Below are 19098 nucleotides of genomic sequence, written 5' to 3'. Positions count from 1 at the left end.
GTTGGATGTTTTCAGATATTTTATTTCATATATTTATGCTTGTTTGTAAGGATTTTTAGGGTTATGCTTTTGGAGACCTAAATTTGGATTCAATAGAATTCATCTTCTTCCTCTTAACCTAAATTTCTTCTATCCCCCTTTATCCCCTTCTTCTGTTTTTACTGTTTCATTAGCTCAGGAGTTTGAGGTCACTACAAAAGGCCCAGACCAAACATCAGAGGTCAGGGTTTCTCTGCTTTTCCCCAATCTCTGTTTTCTTCCCAACTCTTAGCTTCCGTATGTCCTTTTTATTTACGAAATATGGAATCTTGCAGTTGAACAATAGAATGATTTTAGGTTTCGATTTCGACCGACGCCTCATTGTTCTTTCAACTTAATGGCTCGACGACTCAAAATCGTACAGGATGCAAGTAGAGATTTAATAAGTGAGCTGCCCTTAGAGGTAAAGAACAGAATTTTGGGGTGTTTGTGCACCCCCAGAGGCCGCCAGAACTGCTCTTCTCTCAAGGCAGTGGAATGATGTTTGGTTGCAGCATGGGCGGCTTACGTTTGATTGGGAATTCTTGCAATGTGTCGAAGAGTGCTATGATGAAGGTAGAACTCTCGTGAACGTAATCAATAATATCCTCTTTTTCCGTGATGGGATGGTTAAGAAATTTACTCTACAGATTTCATGTGATGATCCTAGGCCACAGCAGTCTGATTTTGATAGGTGGTGTCTTTTTTTTTGTCAAGAAATGGTGTGGAGGAACTTAACATATGTTTAGATACTGATGGGGAGGAATATAAGCTGCCATTTTGTTTAATCTCTTGTAGGACAATTAAGGAACTGAAAGTTCGAGGTCCCTCTATTCATTTGATGCTTGTGGTATATTTTCTAATGTCACTTCATCAGCTTTCTACAATGTTGAATTTAAGTGTAGTGTGAGTGGAATTGCCTCTAGTATTAGTATTCCTAAACTTGAGAAACTGGCTTTCGGATGTTGTCAAGGGATCCATAAGTTTGAGATCAGTCCTCCTAAGCTTGAAATGTTGTCTGTTATTGATTCTTTGTATGATGTAGTTGATTCGAGATGGTTAGCACCGCATTTGAAAGCCATTAAGACTCTTTGGTTGTGTGGCTCTTCGTTGTGGGTGAGAATCTAACTCATTTTACTTGATGCAAATGTATGGATAGATATAATTCTTTACCTTCTGGCTTGTTAAAGTTCTTGTGGTGGCTAATTTTGTTTCTTTGTTCCTATTTTTCAAGCGTATGGATGTATATGTGTTTCCAATTGCAATAAATCTGAAAGTAATAAAGTTGTATGAATTCAAAAATTTCCCAACCTATGTGAACTGCGGATTATTGCAGATAAGGTAAAGTATATATTTGGCAATCATGTATGATTCTTCTTGTTTTGCTTTTTCGAATGTCTCACAGTCGTGCTTGTTTTTCATTTCTTCTTGAGTTATAGTTCCGTGGGAAGGATGACCAAGAAGCTACTTCAAGGCTTTTGGAGGATCCAGACGGTGGCTTTGTTATTCAGGAGCTGAAGATGCTTAACACAATCAAGATTGAATCATTCAGTGAATTCCCACTCGCAATGCTTTTTATAAAAATGTTGCTCTCAAAATCCCCTGTGCTAAAGAGAGTTGTTATTGTGCAGTCTTGGCATAATATGAATGACTCCGAGGTGAGAAAAATCCAAAGGAAGTTGGAATGCTTCCCTCGTGCATCTCCAAACGCACAAATTGTCTACGCGGGCAATTACTATGCGTCTATGTGTGATGATTGGTTCGATACCCATGGTTTTACGCTTTTAGAAATGTAAGCAAAGATTGTGTTGGAAGTTGACATGTTTTCTAAGTTGAGCATGAGGTATTTGTAATCAGCAAGCATTGTGGGCAATTAAGAATGTTTCTATATTTGCTTTTGTTAATAAATTACTTCAATTATGCTGCTTTATTTTTTTTGTGCGTAAATTTGTTAATCTAACAATGTTAAGGCATTTGATAGTTAGAAAAATTCCTGCCATAGATAGGCCAATTACTAGTCATTAAAGAATTTTCATATAAATGAGAGGTTCTCAAGCATAATATCATCAACCGAAAATTTCACTATACTTGGTAGGATCAAAATCAACAAAGTGAAATGATATTTGAAAATATGCAATGATTAATAGATATAGATCAACATATAATAAAGATGTAATCTCTCTGGTGTAAGGCGCAACAGAATGTTACAAGTTTTCAGCATCATACAATGGACTACTATCCTCCATATCCGAACGTGCCTTATCATCATCAAGAAATTCAAAATTCCAAATAGGCCCATTGTGCTACATGACAATTTTATTGATTACATAAAACCCAGCAAATGGCCACATGTACTTGTACTTGAGTCGTTTAAGTCTATCTCCATCTAGTGGACAATACAACAGTTCTAGCATCTTCTTGGCAAAAAATTTCAAAATATTATCAAGAATCTCTACCAGAAGATCACTAATTCTCTCTCTCTCCGATATAATCTAGATAACCCTAACATATGCAAATTAAAGAGCAAATAAGTTAAAACTACACAATCCTTAAATGGGTGGACTGGGTAATTGTAGTTAAGTAAAATAGAAATAAGAGCAATAACTTGCCAACTACCATATAGTATGATGTTATCCCGGTTACCATTCTAAATTGGTGGTCATATGTTCAAATCTCGGTAGGATCTTAGATTCTTAATACTACCTTTTAAGAAATCATGAGCATTTAAAAAATAAACAAAAAAAAAAAACAAAAACAAAAACAAAAACAATAACTCAAAATCTGAATTGAAATTATATTGCTTAAATACTAAATTTCTAAAATATGAATTCAAAACCAACAAATGAATAGCAAGTTAGCATTCAAATTGTGTAAACCCTATCATTCAATCCCAATATGTAAAAATCTAAACTTTTTGCAATATGAAATGACAATATTTATGTTATTTTAGTACTATTGACTCTATTATAAGGTAATATATGTTTTATATTTTCTTTATCTATTTCAATCCAAAGAATCAATAACTCAATACTCCACCACCGAAATTCGATCTTATGACCTTATGTCAAAGAGAGCCACAATAGTGACAATATTTATGTTATTTTAGTACATTAGAGAACTAAAATAAATAAATAAAGAATGTAAATTTAGTACACAAATAATATACTTTTAGTATATTAAAAATGTATATTGCATTCATGGTTCACACAGCTATGTGGACCATGGTTCACACAATAATTTGCCATACCGCCCCCCTTGGGCCCTCAAACCCATAACCTCTCATTTAGGAGAATCACTTGATGCCACTAAACCACAAGATCATTGGCATAACAGAGAGATATCCTATTCTTTCACTCTTCATTTTTGTGATGCAAGTATATCCAACAACAATAGGAAAGGAGGAACTCCATATCATCCCTCCCCATTATTCTCATTTCTCCACCTACAAATCTACACCATATAAAAAAGCTAAAATCTACACCATATAAAAAGCTAAAACGATAACCACAGGACATATTAAATACCCTGTAAAAATTTAAAAAGCAAGTTCATAACAATACCGGAGGAAAATCGGATATTGCATATGTGAGAGTGACAACTGAACTTGTTTATTCAATTACTAAGAACGGGATTAAATAGAGAATAAAGCACAGAAGCAGGAAACTAGTTACAGAAAACCCTGAAGACTAGGCAAAAGATTAACAGCCACTAACTAAGTCTCAACACGCCCCCGCAAGATGGAGGCACCATTGGTGAGACCAATCTTGGTTCTGAACTTAGTAAACAGCTGATTGCCAAGCGGCTTAGTCAAAAGATCCGCAACCTAGTCAGACGACTTGACGTAGCACACTCGCAGCGAGCCAGAAGTAACCTGTTCTCGGACAAAAAAGTAATCAAGAGCTAAATGCTTCATTCGCGAGTGAAAAGCCAGGCTCTTACACACGTAGGAAGCACTCAAATTGTCAGTAACCAGAACGGGAGAAGACGGTAACCGAACCCCTAGCTCACACAGCAGACTTTGGACCCACATAACTTCAGCAGCGGAATTAGCAAGAGCCCGAAACTCTGCCTCCGTAGAGGACCGAGACACAGAGCGTTGCTTAGCAGACTTCCAAGACACAACATTTGGACCAAAATAAACAACATAGGCGGTAGTCGAGCGGCCCCCATCACGAGTGCCACCTCAGTCTGAGTCTGAATAGGCCACCAAGGAAAGGGACCGACCCCTGCGAAAATGCAACCCATGATGTAACATACCCTTTAAATAGCGAAGTACTCGTTTCACCGATTGCCAATGGAGCTCAGTGGGCGAAGACATAAATTGAGCCAGCCGGTTGACTGCAAACGAAATCTCCGGTCTGGTAAAAGCCAAGTACTGCAACCGGCCAATGGCTTTCCGAAACGTGGTGGCATCGAAGACCGGTGAAGTAGTGCACAAGTCCACCGAAGCACTCATTGGTGTCGACACTTCTTTCGCCCCCGTCATACCAAAATGGTCCAAAACGTCAATCACATACTGAGACTGTGATAGAAACAGACCTCTGGTGGTAGGAACTACTTTAACACCTAAAAAGTGATGAAGCAGGCCCAAATCTTTAAGCGCAAACCGACGCGCAAGGCGACCCACAAACACACTAATGAACGCATCATTGTTGCCTGTCAGAATAATATCGTCTACGTAGACTAAAAAGTATACAATTACATCATTCGAGCAGTAAATAAAAAGAGAGGAATCAGCTACGGACTTCTTGAACCCCGACACAACAAGAAATTTAGACATCTCCAGGTACCAAGCCCGCGGGGCTTGTTTCAAACCATAAATCGCCTTCCGGAGCTTGCAAACATAACCAGGCACCTGGTGATCAACAAAACCAGCTGGCTGGTCCATATAAACCTCCTCGAACAGGATGCCATTTAAAAAGGCATTGTTCACGTCCAACTGTCGGAGCAACCACCCCTGCGACAAAGAAAGGGTGAGAATAACTCGAATGGTCACTGGTTTGACCACCGGACTAAAAGTCTCGAAGTAGTCACGACCAGGCTGCTGCAAAAATCCTTTAGCCACCACCCAGGCCTTGAACCTGTCCACCGAGCCATCCGGCTTGCGTTTCACCCGGAAGACCCATTTGCAACCAACCACAGCACGACTAGGTCGTGGCACTAAGTCCCACGTTCCGTTCTTCACCAACGCATTGAACTTGGCAGTCACGGCATCTTTCCACAACTCATTCTATAACGCCTGAGACACCGTCCGCGGCTCAATTGACGAGTTGATAGGATGAACATTGGCCACATTCACAAATTTGTCGTTGAAGTATTTGGAGTTCGGTCGCCTCTGTCGTCGTGGCCGGGACACCGCAAGAGGCTGAGAGGTCGGGACTTGGGCGCTACTCTCCGACACCGACACAGCGTGCATTGGCTCTGCAGCAGAGACACCCGGTTCAGACGCCACTGTTAGAGAAGCTGAGGCCGAAGCTGCTGTGACTGGTGATGCCGAAGCAGCAGCTGCAGGCTCCAAGGTAGCGGCCAGTGATTCTGAAGTTGTAGCTGCAGGCTCCGAAGTAGAAGCTGGAGGTGTACCTAAAAGAGGATGCATGGTGGAGGACGTGGAATCCTCAGGTGAGTGGTACTAATTTGGCATGGGAGTAAGTGAGCCGGCAGTGGAGGTAGTATTTTCTGGACTAGAGGGAGACACTACAGGCAACAGAGATGTAAAACTGAGTGGTCCTAGGACAGGAGACAAACTTTGATTGTGTGTGGAAACATCTTGCGACACTTGACTCAGTTTATGAAACGGAAACGTATCAGGCACGAACGAGACATGGCGCGAGACATATACACGGCCAGTAGCCGGGTCAAGGCATTTGTAGGCTGATTGACTCAGAGAGTAACCCGGGAAGACACACGAGATAGACTTGGGGCTTAGCTTACCTGGAAAATATGGTAGTAGCCACGGAAAGCACAGATACCCGAAGGGTTGAATTTTGTTGTAATTCGGCTCTTTGTTGGACAGTACTTTATATGGTGAGGAGTAGTGTAGTATAGGAGTTGGCATCCGATTGATTAATTATACCGCCGTTTGAAAGGCGTATGACCAATATGAGGATGGAATGGACGCAAAGTGCAACAACGCCAGACCACTTTCTACAACATGTCTGTGACGCCTCTCCGCAGAACCATTGTGTTCCGAGGTGTGGGGAGGCGAGGTAAAGTGTGAAATGCCCAGACTATTGAAGGTTGGAATTAACTTTGTGTATTCCCCACCATTATCTGAAAAAACAGAGATTATTCTGAACCCAAAATAATTTTCGACCATGACTTTAAATTGAATAAATACCCTATGAACGTCAGACTTAAGTTTCAAGGGAAATAACCAGACATACTTTGTGTAGTGGTCTACAAAATTAATGTAGTATTTGAAACCATCCACAGAAACTATTGACGAACACCAAACGTCGATATATATAAGTTCTAATGGTTTAGTACTAGACATGGAATTAAATGAAAACGGCAATTTGTGGCTTTTATTTACATGACAAGAAGTACACGAATAAGTTTCAACCGAATGTCGATAAAAAATAACGTTATTACTTCTGAGAATGGACGACAAAACTTTGTGGCTGGGATGACCATATTGATGATGCCACTTAGGAACCAAGGACGTGGCATTGACTTGACACTTCTGGGCAGCAATGCTTTAGACATCATTCACGACCAGACCTCGCACTAGAGGTTTGCCCGACGCCCGATCCTTAACCAAAAAATAAGAGTCAAAAAATTCCACAGACACTGAGTTAGTCTCGCATAATTAAGAAATAGACACTAAGTTTTTTTGTAAGCTGGGAACGCACAAGACATTTGAGAGAATAAGAGGACGACTCGCAGAAGGAAGAGAAACAGACCCTGTATGTGAGATACTCAAGGACTTACCATCACCCAGCACAATTTCGTCCGGACCTGTGTAGTCAGAAAATGTTCGTAAAGACATCGGATCAGTGACACTATGGTGCGAGGCACCAGAATCCATTAGCCACGACTTGGGCGTCGTAGGACCAGTGGCCGTAGAGTGCACCGTAGGGGATTGGTAGCCATTGTTCTGGGGGTCAACAACTACCACATTGTTCTCCTTCAAAAATTTTGCCAATTTGCGGCCGAGACGGACAGTTGCCAGTATACCGAGTTTGATTGTGCCTGCCATTAGACATATTCGCTCCACCCCTACCGCGACGGTTATTGGAATGGAAATTAGAGTCAGTTGTACCGTTGAACCGTCGTTGCGTTGCATTGGCCGTGGGCGCATGAACCTGAGAGGTGGCGTCATTCTCTTTTAGCATGCGCTCGTAGCCTGTAAGAACTTCATGTAGTTCTCCAACTGAAATGGCCTAAGTCCGCACACAGAGCGCTGCCACAATTGGATTATATTCATCCTCGAGCTGGGTGAATATATGCACAACCAGGTCCTCGTCGTCCACCAGACTTTGAGCAAGAGCGAGGTCGTCCGCAATGGTTCGCATCTCCCGCATGTAGGAATCAATGGACTTGTTGCCTTTGAGGTTCTTGGCTAGCTTTGCTTTGAGCGAGACAATGCGTCCCCGGGAAGAAGCCGCACACGTAGTGGATAATCGGGTCCATGCTTCACGCGCAGATGAAGCCGATGAAATGACCGGTTGTAGGGTGTCTGTCAAACTGCCTAAGATTGCACTCAGGATAATCTGGTCCTGTCTATACCACGCCGTATAGGCCGGATTAGGTGTCGTTTGCGCTTGATCAAAGTATTTGGCCGGTGCAGAGGCTATTCCGTCCACGTAGCCTGCAAGGTCCAGGCCTGTGAGTGTTGACTCCACTTGTTTTTTCCAAATAGGAAAATTAGAGGTTGTGAGTTTGATAGGTAGGTGAGATGGGGCAAAGATTTGGATGATAGTTGGTGGAGTTGGGGCAGCCATAATGGAACAATTAGAGGAAGAAAGGAGAACGGGAAAAAAAAAAAAAATTTCTCGCTAGAGTATAGGCTCTGATACCATGTGAGAGTGACAACTGAACTTGTTTATTCAATAACTTAGAACGTGATTAAATAGAGAATAAAGCACAGAAGCAGAAAACTAGTTACAAAAAACCCTGAAGACTAGGCAAAAGATTAACAGCCACTAACTAAGTCTCAACAACATCCTCTAGAAAGAGCTTTCTTCAATTTGGCATGCATCATGCCCTTCATCATATGCATTATGCAACAGCTAGTGTTTAGCTGCGGTCATGAAAGAATATATATTATCAGGATTGCCAACAACAAAGGTTAACATGGAACAACTAATTATGCATATTCTACCTAAAACTCAGTGGGAATAACATCTTAGCTTGATCTCACAACCTTATGACAAGTTAACAAAAATCATATGCATAAAAATTTTGACTAATTGGAGGAATGGACTTTCAATAGCAAAGTAGAAGGAATGTAAGAAAAATATGCATACTATGGCCTTTGCACTTTAAGATAAGCAAATGGTACGTGACAGATTTAATTACCTCACAAAAAACTCTATAATTCATAAGGAAAACAAACTGCCTCAATATATAGACTGCCAATAGAAAAAGAAAGAGTCAGGAAAGAACTAACATGCCATTCTTTTCAATTTTCAGCATATATTTCCCTTGACTCTTAGAAAAAAAAAATTCAATTTTAACCCATAAAACAATAAAAAATATTAAAATTTTATTTATTACATAGTATTTTAGTACTTTTTAATATTTCTTTTTAAATTATAATATTATTTCATTTGTAAATTAAAAAATTTAATTTTAACATGTTTGTGTACCGAAAATATGGACAATGTACTACAATTGAAAATAACATGTTGAAATAATTCGCTGGTCAAATACGCTAATATAATCCGCTAACGCTAATCGCTAACTGCTAATTGTCAAACAAGGACAATGCGAGATAGTTTCCCACTTCAATTTGTTGTGTGATTTTTATACTCTCTTTGTCAACAAATCCCTCAAGTAGTTAATATGATTGACTTAATTATATATTTTTTAATTTTTTCATGGTATTAATAAAATACTTGGTAAAAAAATATGTAACATTATTTTGTATTATAACTTTGATATTTAATTAAAAAATAGTGCACAAAAAAGATAGTGGACAATGTAGTGAATATAATTGATGATTTTGAATGTAAAGAATTTTTACATTGGAGAAAAATAAAGACAATATAACTAATGAAATTATTTCTCTTAATTAGTTTATTGATAATGAATATTTTTTTAATAAAGACATTATAGGGACAATGTATCGAATATAATCAATTAATAAATTTGAATGTAAAGAATTTTTACATTGGAGAAAAATAAAGACATTATAACTAATGGAATTATTTCTCTTATTTAATTTATTGATGATGAATAATTTTTTTTAATAAAGACATTGTAGACACATAATTCTAAATTAAAAAATGCATATGTATTAATTTTTGTTGTAGCTACTAAATTATTATTTAATTTAGTAAGAGTAAAATAGAGTACTAATTATGTCAACTTTGATTGGGATGTGGTTCGAACCTAAGACTTTTATAGCTTATTGAAATCAATGAGTAAGTTAACGGAGAATATAATTTTTAAGGGAATTTTGATTGTGATGGAGTTCGAACCTAAGACCTTTTTTTTTTTAATTGAGATGGATAAATTTGGAAACCTCAAGGAAAAATTAAAATTTGAACAATCTAAACCATTCATTTGATTTAATAATTTGACGGACATTTTTCTATCCCATTATAGGCCTAACTTTTTTTTATGACTCTTATTAATATAGTATAATATAATAGGATACAATTGGAAATCTCAAGGAAAAATTAAAACATGAACCATTCATTTGATTTAATAATTTGACGGACATTTTTTTCTACCCATTATAGGCCTAACTTCTTGACTCTTATTAGTATAGTGGATAGTGGATAATAGAGGGACTTTTTTTTTTGTTTTTTTTTTTTTTGTTTTTTTTTTATTTTTTTTTTTAGTATTAGTAACTCTGTTACAAATATACAATGTAGTATATGTTCATAGCTACTTTCTTAACCTACTGAAACACAAAGAGTCAATATTGCCTCCATTGAGTCTCAAATCCATGACCTCCCATTTGGGTGAATCACTTGATGCTATTCTTACACTCTCCTATTCTTTCACTCTCCATTTTTGTGATGCAAGAATCCAACAATAATAGGAAAGGAGGAACTCCATATCATCCCTCTTCTCATTATTCTCCACCTACAAATCCACACCATATAAAATAAGCTAGCTAAAATGATAACCACGGGACATATTAAGTACCCTGTAAAAATTTAAAAAGCAAGTTCATAACAATACCGGAGGAAAATCAGATATTGCATCCTCTAGAAAGAGTTATCTTCAATTTGGCATCATGCCCTTCATCATATGCATTATGCAACAGCTAGTGTTTAGCTGCAGTCATGAAAGAACATATATTATCAGGATTGCCAACAACAAAGATTAACATGGAAGAAATAATTAATTATGCAAATTCTACCTCAAACTCAGTGGGAATAACACCTTGGCTTGATTTCACAACCTTATGACAAGTAGTTCACAAAAATCATATGCATAAAAAAATTGGCTGCTTTATTGACTAACTGGAGGGAATGGACTTTCAATAGCAAAGTATAAGGAATGTAAGAAAAATATTCATACTATGGCCTTTGCAGTTTAAGATAAGCAAATGGTGCCAGACTGCCAATAGAAAAGAAAGAGTCACGAAAGAACATGTCATTCTTTTAAGTTTTCAGCATATATTTCCCTTGACTCTTAAAAAAAAAAAAATCAATTTTAACCCATAAAATAATAAAAACTATTGAACTTTATTAAAATTTTATTTATACATAGTATTTTAGTACTTTTTAATATTTCTTTTTGAATTATAATATTCTTTAGTATTGATATTTCATTTGTTAAATAAAAATTTTGATTTTAACATGTTTGTGTAAGGAAAATATGAACGTAACCACAATTGAAGATGATATATATTTAAGGAAGAAGGTATCAATTATCTATTTCGCAGATGAAATGTGCTAAAATTGAAAAGTCATAAACAATAAAGATAATAAAATTATATATAAAATGTCCATGTACTAAGTAAAATTTTAATGTAATTAATAATTTTGTTCCTCTAGGAGTTAAAATTGTAATTTTTTTGAAGAGTTAGATTAATATATTGCAACGGTAAAAGTTAAGAACTAAAATAACTAACAATGAATAATTAAGGGATGAAAAATACATTTTTCCAATGAGTTAATACCCAAGATGGTCCTCGACTATAATGGTTTTTCTTAATTTCGTCTTATACGACTTTGGTGGCAGCTAATATAGTCCTAGCCTTTTGTGTTTTTGATTAATTTAGTCCTCTGTTTTTTATTCCTTCGATTTGGTGTTAAATAGAGAGAAAATTCAGTAATTTCTATATTGACATCTCTTTACTCCTAGACCTGCGAAATGTGAAATCCCTCTTTCTTTTACGAATTACTCCCAAACTTGCGAATATAAAATTTGATTCGCGGGTTTGGGAGTAATTCTAAGAGAAATTCGTAAAAGAAAGAGGGATTTCACACTTCGTAGGGCTGAGAGTAAAGAGAGGCTAATATCGAGATTACTGAATTGTCCATTTATTTAACACCAATTTGACGGAATAACAAATTGAGGACTAAATTGAGCAAATACACAAAAGTCTGGGACTACATTATGTTACCAAAGTCATTTAGGACGAAATTAAGAAAAACCACTATAGTCGATGACTATTTTGGGTATTAACTCTTTTTCCAATTATATATTTGATAGTGTAATTGTATAAGTTGTTGAATGTTGACTATTGATTGATAAGAGACTTTCGTTGAAATAAACTTATGGAGAAAATAAAAAAAATTGAAAAGATGAAAATAGCCTTGTCTAAAAGCAGCATGAAGTGACTCTCCCAAATGAGAGGTCATGGGTTCGAGTCTCGGTGGGGGCGGTATTGACTCGCTAGACTTTAGTATGTTGAAAAAGTATATATGAACATATATTATACTAATATGTCACCCGTGTGATGCACGACTATATAGTTATGGTTATAGTATAATTAAGAAATATAAAATGAGTAATATATATTGACTAAAAGTAAAATAACTCGATGGAATTCAAAATACAATAATCTTACAAATTATTGAAAATTTCTTTGTAAACAACATTTTGTGTATTGTTTCAAACTCAAGAATCAACAAACGTTCACTCCCAAATTCGGTTGTGTATTTATGGGTTGCACAAAGCAAGAGGCAGAATTGTTACTTATTTAAATGTAAAAGGATTAAAACTATCAAACATATCAACAATTTAAAAAGAGTTAATTACCGAAATGGTCCCTTGACTATAATGAAATTATCAATTTGCTCATTACTTATTTTTTTTTACCAATTAAGTCCCTCAACTTTATAATTCTTAACCAATTTGGTCCTTTGTTTGTTTTTTCCGTTAGACATTTGCTAACTCGTGACCAAATTGATAATTTCGCTATAGTCAATGGACCATTTTAGTAATTAACTTTTCGGAGACAATGGTGCATGCGAATGACCACGGGTCGGTTCGAACCGAATTGTGCACTGTTCAAACCGAACCGGAACCGTCGTCATTCCGATTCCAAACTAAAAAATAAATTTAAAATTTTTTAATTATTATTTATTATTTGATTAAAGTTTAATTATTATTTGATTAAAATTTAAACTTTAAATAACATTTTAAAGTTCTACGATAACAATTTTTTTAAAAATATAGTTTAACTTTGAAGTTTAAATATTTCATATGACTATTTTAAAAACATTTTAGAATGAAAAATTTTCAAAAAGAAAAAAAATAATTGTTGAATTTTGACAAATTTAAAAATACAAAATAAAATTTACAAAAATAAAAAAATCCGGTTTGAACCGGAACCGCCGGTTCCAAAACCGGATGTGTAACCTTTATACAAGGTTCAATTCCGACTTGGTCGATTCCATAACCGTGAACCGTCATTTTGGAACTGGAACCAAACTGTGGCCATGACTACATGTGAATATGTGATGACCGAAATAGTTCATTGACTATAGCAAAATTACCAATTTGGCCCCGAGTTAACGGATGTCTAATGGCAAAACAAATGGAGGACCAAATTGGTTAAGATTTTTAAAGTTGATGTACTTAATTGGTTTAAAAAAATAGTCAAGGACCAAATCGGTAATTTCGCTATAGTCAAGGGACCATTTCAGTAATTAACTCATTTAAAAATTAAAGAATGAATACATATGTTGTAAGATAATAATTTACCGTTTGTCAAATTAGCAAATGGTTCTCTAATAAAATTAGAATAAACCTGGACTATGTGGTCCAATGGTACCCGGGTTGGACTTCCATTTGAAAGGTTGTGAGTTCGAGCCTCAATGGAGGCGTTATTAGCTCTTTGTGTTTCAATAGGTTGAGAAAGCATATGCACAGATACTACGATGTAATAGAGCTAGTAGCATTCAAAAAAAAATTAGAATAAACCATGGTCCTGTTGAAATTAGTCATGTACCGATGTCCATATCCTCAGATAAATAAGTTGATGGTGTTTGAATGTTTTTATTTTCTGAGAAGAGACATTCAATATGTGTAAGAAGTAAAAGGATATGTAAACATTTAATAACTAAAGCATTGATTAAATATCAAAATAAAAAATTTTACACAGAATATGAACACGATAATACCTTAATAATTAGAGTGCTCACTACTTCGTTGATATTTTAAACAGTTTTTTAACTCTAGTTTGTTTTATATTGTTGAAGAAACCAGTTCATAAGAAGTTCATGAAGAAACAAACAATCTAAAAGGAAGAAAGGTTAAAAAATGTTCACACTTACCTTGGTTAGCTGTTATGTTCTTTCTTTTTCCTCCGATCACAAGTTATCATCCTCATTGACTTACAAAGAAGATTCTTCAAATAGGGTTTATGAATAATATTGTATATGATTAGTTTAGGTGTATACCATGGTGTATTAAGATTTGAGGAATAAAATCTCACTTAGGGTCTGTTTGGCAGAGCTTATTTAGGAGCTTATAGCTTATTTTAAGCTAGTAGTAAGCCATAAGCTATGTTTGGTAATGTTTCCAAAATAAGCTCCTAGCTTAAAATATGAGCTTATTTTAAAACGCTACCTTAGGTGGCCTTTCAAAATAAGCTACTAGCTTCCTAACATTTTTTTCATCTTTATCCTTATTATTTTAAAGAAATGACATACTCTACCCTTCTCAATTAAAACTCTTTTTTCTTCTCATCAACTTTCACCGCATGACAATCCCTTCATCTTCATTCGCACTCTGCTCCCTTCATCTTCATTCGCACTCCATCATCCATCAGCCATCGCACTCCGTAGAAGCATCGTTCACCAGCCATCGTACTCCGCAACATCAGCCATCGCACCCCACAGTCCCATCAATGAAAATTTAAGTCAGACCTCTATTGAGATGAAGGAGATTCGCAACAATATTGCTACATCATTATGGGATGCTAGATCATGATTATGCTAATAGTTTTATTTCAAAATGTTAATTTATTTTGAAGACAAAATGTTAAATTTTAATATGTAAACAAACTACTTTAAATTTTTTGAAGATGTCATTTTTAGTCTTTTTACATTTATCAACTAATCAAAAAACTAATTTTACCAAACAATTTCAATCATAACAGCTAGCTTAACAGTTCTTCAGTTTTCAGCTCCTAACTAATAGCTTTTCAACTTTTCAGCTCCTAGCTTATAACTTTTCAGCTAGATTTATCAAACAGAGCCTTAATCACTTAACATAAATAAAATTCAGAGATTACCTTAAAAAAAAAAAAAAATCATCCAAAACTACATCATTTTACTATGCGGAAAAAATACCACAATTTGATTCACCAAAGTTGTATAGCTTTATTAGAAATCCCACCACCCGAGTTCCACAATCAGCCGTGTCTCTATCTCCAGTCTCCACTCCCAGAGTTTTCTCTGTGTGGCGTCTGCTACTCTGCTCCACCGCTAATCTTCAAGAGGAATATAATAGCATTCTGTTTCCCTTCCGCTTTCCTAACCCGCAAAGGCCCAAACCAAATTAAACATCAGAGGTGAGGGTTTCTAATCCGTCACTTTTTCCCCAAAGCAGCCCAACTTGTTAGACCATTCTTCTTAGTACGTAAATAATGCCCAACTTCCCCAGCTATAATTATATTGTCAGTAATTAATCTGTCCGGCACAAACGCGCTTTGCGTAGCTGAAATTACAACATCCAGAACCATCTTCAGTCTATTAGCAATCACTTTTGTCAGAATTTTATAAGTAACGCTGCACAATGCTATCGGACGGAGATCCGAAACACGTTTAGGCACCCATATTTTAGGAATTAAAACCACATTCGTCTCATTAATCCCAACGGGTAAGTGACAATTGGCAAAACAATCAATTATAAGTCTACAGAGATCATATCCAATAATTGACCAAAATGCTTGGTAGAAGGCTAGTGACATACCATCTGGACCTGATGCTTTATCGGGGGCCATTGAGAATAAGGAATCTTTAACTTCTGAATGTTCAATTGGACGCATCTATTGTATATTCATAGCATGAGAAATTCTTGATGTCACTCCACTCATGAGCCCAGCATGACATGAGGAACTACGAAAAATATCTTTATAATAATCTAAGACCACGGAATGCATTGACCTGCCATCAACATAATTGCCATTATCATCCTTCAATCTGTGAAGATAATTGCCACTAACTCTATTACATTGTAGTATACTTTCTCATACTTTCTCAACCTACCGAAACACAAAAAGCTAATAACGCCTTCACTAAAACTAGAACTCACAACCTTCTAAATGGAAGTCCAACCCGAGTACCATTAGACCACATAGTCTTTGTCCTAATTAATCACTTAACATAGTGAAAGGTTCCCGTGCATTTGTTGTTTCCCGTGCGGATGTGCGGTGGATTAATGTGCGTGAAATTTGTACTCAATGTGCGTGAGTGTTGTGTTTAATGTGCCTGAGATTTGTACTTAATGTGCGTGAATGTGCAAAATGCAGTAGAAAATATTATGCCAGCTTCTTCCCCATCCCCAGTAGCCATTTGCCCCCTCCCTGATGATGATGATGCGGAGGCGAGCTATGGAGGTTAAGAATTATGAGAATAATACAACAGAAATCCACACTTTGTTGCTGTGCAAATTTTACTGTGCGTGCGTTATTTATATAAACATTCAACTGTATTGAAGGTAGTTGATAACCCAGAATCCATGGCCAAATTGAAGGAAGAAGTAACAAAAAGCTTTGGCGTTAATGTGCGTGAGTTTCTGTTCTGCTTCCTTCTGAGCTCGTAATTCTGAAATACTCAGGCACATTAAGCACAAATCTCACGCACATTAAACAGAATACTCAGGCACATTAAGTACAAAACTCACGCATATTAACATGACGCACATTAAGTACAAATCTCAGGTACATTGAGTACAAATCTCACGCACATTAAGTATAAACCTCACGCACATTAATCCACCGCACATCCGCATGGGAAGCAACAAATACACCTGATTCCTTCCCACTTAACATAAATAAAATTCAGAAATTACCTTTAAAAAAAAATCATTCAAAACGACATCAGTTTACTATGCGGAAAAAATACCATATATTTTTTTAGAAATTAAATACCATAATTTGATTCGCCCAAAGTTGTATAGCTTTATTAGAAAACCCTCCACCCTAGTTCCACAATCAGCCGTCTCTCTATCTCCAGTCGAGTCTTCTCGTGGCGTCTGCTACTCTGCTCCACCGCAAATCTTCAAGAGGAATAGCATTCCGTTTACCTTCAGCTTTCCTAATCCGCAAAGGCCCAAACTAAACATCAGAGGTGAGGGTTTCTAATCTGTCACTTTTCCCCTAATCTCTGTTTTCTTCCCAACTCTTCGCTTCCTAATTTCCTTTTTATTTACGAAATATGGAATCTTGCAGTTGAAGAATAGAACGATTTTAGCATTTGATTTCGACTGACGCCTCATGGATGCAAGTAGGGATTTAATAATAGAGCTGCCGATAGAGATAAAGGACAGAATTTTAGAGTGTTTGCCCACCCGAGACGCCGCCAGAACTGCTCTTCTCTCAAGGCACTGGAATGATGCTTGGTTGCAGCATGGGCGGCTTGTGTTCGATCGGGAATTCTTGGAAAGTCTCCAACAGCGCCAAGATGATAAGAAAATCTTGGATGGTAGAACCTCCGTGAACATAATCAATAATATCCTGTTTCACCGTGCTTGGCCGGTTAAGAAATTTACTCTACACATTCCATGTGCTGATCTTATGCAGCAGTCTGATTTTGATAGGTGGTGTCTTTTTCTTTCACAAAATGGTGTGGAGGAACTTGACATATTTTTATATAGTGATCTAGCGCCAGTTTATGAGCTGCCATTTTGTTTACTCTCTTGCAGGACAATTAAGAAACTGATAGTCCAAGGTGTGATTATTGATTTGCCTGTAAATGCTTGTGATATATTTTCCAATGTCACTTCATTAGAGTTCTTTTATGTTAAATTTAAGCGCGGTGTTAATGAAATTGCCTCTAGTATTAGTATTCCTAATCTTGAGAAGCTGGCTTTCGAAGATTGTGATGAGATCGATGAGTTTGAGATCAGTAGTCCTCCAAAGCTTGAAATGTTATCTGTTATTGATTTTATGTATGATGTATATGCTTCGAGATGGTTGACACCGCATTTGAAAGCCATTAAGACTCTTCGGTTGTGTGGCTCTTTGTTGAGGGTGAGAACTTAACTCATTTTACTTGATGCAAATGGATGGATAGATATAATTCTTTACCATTTGGCTTGTTGTGGTTAATTTTGTTTTGTTATTGCTATTTTTCTAGTATATGGATGCATCTATGTTTCCAACTGCAATAAATCTGCAAGTGATGAAGCTACATGAATTAAATATTGATTGTCGGGAGGAGCTTGCCGTTGCTATGCAATTGCTTAAAAGATGTCCTAACCTATGTGAACTGCATATTTTGGCGCAGGAGGTTGAGTATATATATTTGGCAATCATGTGTGGTTCTTGTTTTGCTTTTTCAAATGTCCTCATTGTTGTGCTTGTCTTTCATTTCTTCTTGAGTTATAGTTCGGTTCGAAGGATTACAAAGAAGCTGCTTCAAGGCTTTTGGAGGATCCAGATAGTTGCTTTGTTAGTAATGAGCTGAGAATGCTTAACACAATCAAGATTGAATCAAAGTGTGCATCTGCGCTCCAAATGCTTTTTATAAAAATGTTACTTTCAAAATCTCCTGCGCTAGAGAGATTTGTTCTGAAGTTTTGGGATATGAATGCCCTCGAGGTGAGAAAAATCCAAAGGAAGTTGGAATGCTTTCCGCGTGCATCTTCAAACGCACATTATATTGTCTTCACGGACAATGATAATGATTCTATGGGTATGGATTACTGGCAACATTGGTTTAGCCTTTCACAGACTTGGTGAATCTCCATGGGTTCAATCTTTAGAAATGTAAGCAATGGTAGTGTTGGAAGTTGAAATGTTTTCTAAAGTTGTTTAGCATGATTTGGCAAGCATTGTGGGCAATTAAGAATGTTCCTCTATTTGCGTTTGTTAATAAAATACTTCAATTATGTTTTTTTTTTCCATAAATTAGTTCATCTAACAATGTTAATGTTATTTACTTACTCCCATAGTGAACTTGGTTGAAGGAAAGAAGGGTGTTTTTGGTAGGGAGAGGAGGAAGAGGGTATTTCAAACACATCATTATGAGAAGGCACAACTGTACTGTTGAGTAGATTGAATAGAAGTATATGCACTAAAAATACTCCAAACAATTTTGTATGAAGAGTACTTGCAATTAATTAACTTAAAACAAAAAATGAGGTGTGCTAGTACATTCAAAATTTGGTAAGGATTCTCACAAACCATTACGAACTTATAGTAAAGATTGAGGGGATGCATAAAATTAAAAGAAATTAGGATCAAATAGGCCATCGAACTGCACACGATAATGCAATTAG

At 36.4% G+C, this 19098-nt stretch overlaps 1 protein-coding gene and 1 long non-coding RNA gene across 5 annotated transcripts; both read left to right on the top strand.

The window, feature by feature from the left end:
* The first annotated feature begins 200 nt into the window (after positions 1-200).
* LOC109146817 (F-box/FBD/LRR-repeat protein At1g13570-like) lies at positions 201-18624 on the top strand. 4 transcript variants are annotated; one of them, XM_019294479.1, is made up of 5 exons: positions 201-220; positions 315-410; positions 17103-17848; positions 17955-18107; positions 18206-18624. In XM_019294479.1, the coding sequence occupies exons 2-5, from the start codon at positions 377-379 to the stop codon at positions 18557-18559; spliced, it is 1287 nt and encodes a 428-aa protein (XP_019150024.1). In that variant the 5' UTR covers positions 201-220; positions 315-376; the 3' UTR covers positions 18560-18624. The 4 variants fall into 4 exon arrangements, with proteins under 4 accessions (XP_019150024.1, XP_019150022.1, XP_019150023.1 ...); XM_019294477.1 differs by lacking the exon at positions 201-220 and having other exon boundaries at positions 269-410; XM_019294478.1 differs by lacking the exon at positions 201-220 and having other exon boundaries at positions 269-442; positions 17135-17848.
* Positions 890-1945, top strand: LOC109146820. The gene is made up of 3 exons (XR_002048516.1): positions 890-1134; positions 1253-1359; positions 1458-1945. It is a non-coding gene; the product is annotated as an uncharacterized LOC109146820 (long non-coding RNA).
* Positions 18625-19098: the final 474 nt, after the last annotated feature.

Source organism: Ipomoea nil, unplaced genomic scaffold (genome assembly GCF_001879475.1).
Source record: "Ipomoea nil cultivar Tokyo-kokei standard unplaced genomic scaffold, Asagao_1.1 scaffold1936, whole genome shotgun sequence".
Classification (NCBI taxonomy): Eukaryota; Viridiplantae; Streptophyta; class Magnoliopsida; order Solanales; family Convolvulaceae; genus Ipomoea; species Ipomoea nil.
This window is presented reverse-complemented; position numbering and strand designations above follow the sequence as displayed.

What these genes read in the sequence shown, in the direction of transcription:
- LOC109146817 (XM_019294479.1), top strand. Translation starts at nt 377, where the DNA reads ATGGCTCGACGACTCAAAATCGTACAGGATGCAA. An exon ending in CAAAATCGTACAGGATGCAA is followed by an intron (nt 411 to 17,102) that starts GTAGAGATTTAA and finishes TCATGGATGCAA; the next exon opens with GTAGGGATTTAATAATAGAG. An exon ending in TGCATATTTTGGCGCAGGAG is followed by an intron (nt 18,108 to 18,205) that starts GTTGAGTATATA and finishes CTTGAGTTATAG; the next exon opens with TTCGGTTCGAAGGATTACAA.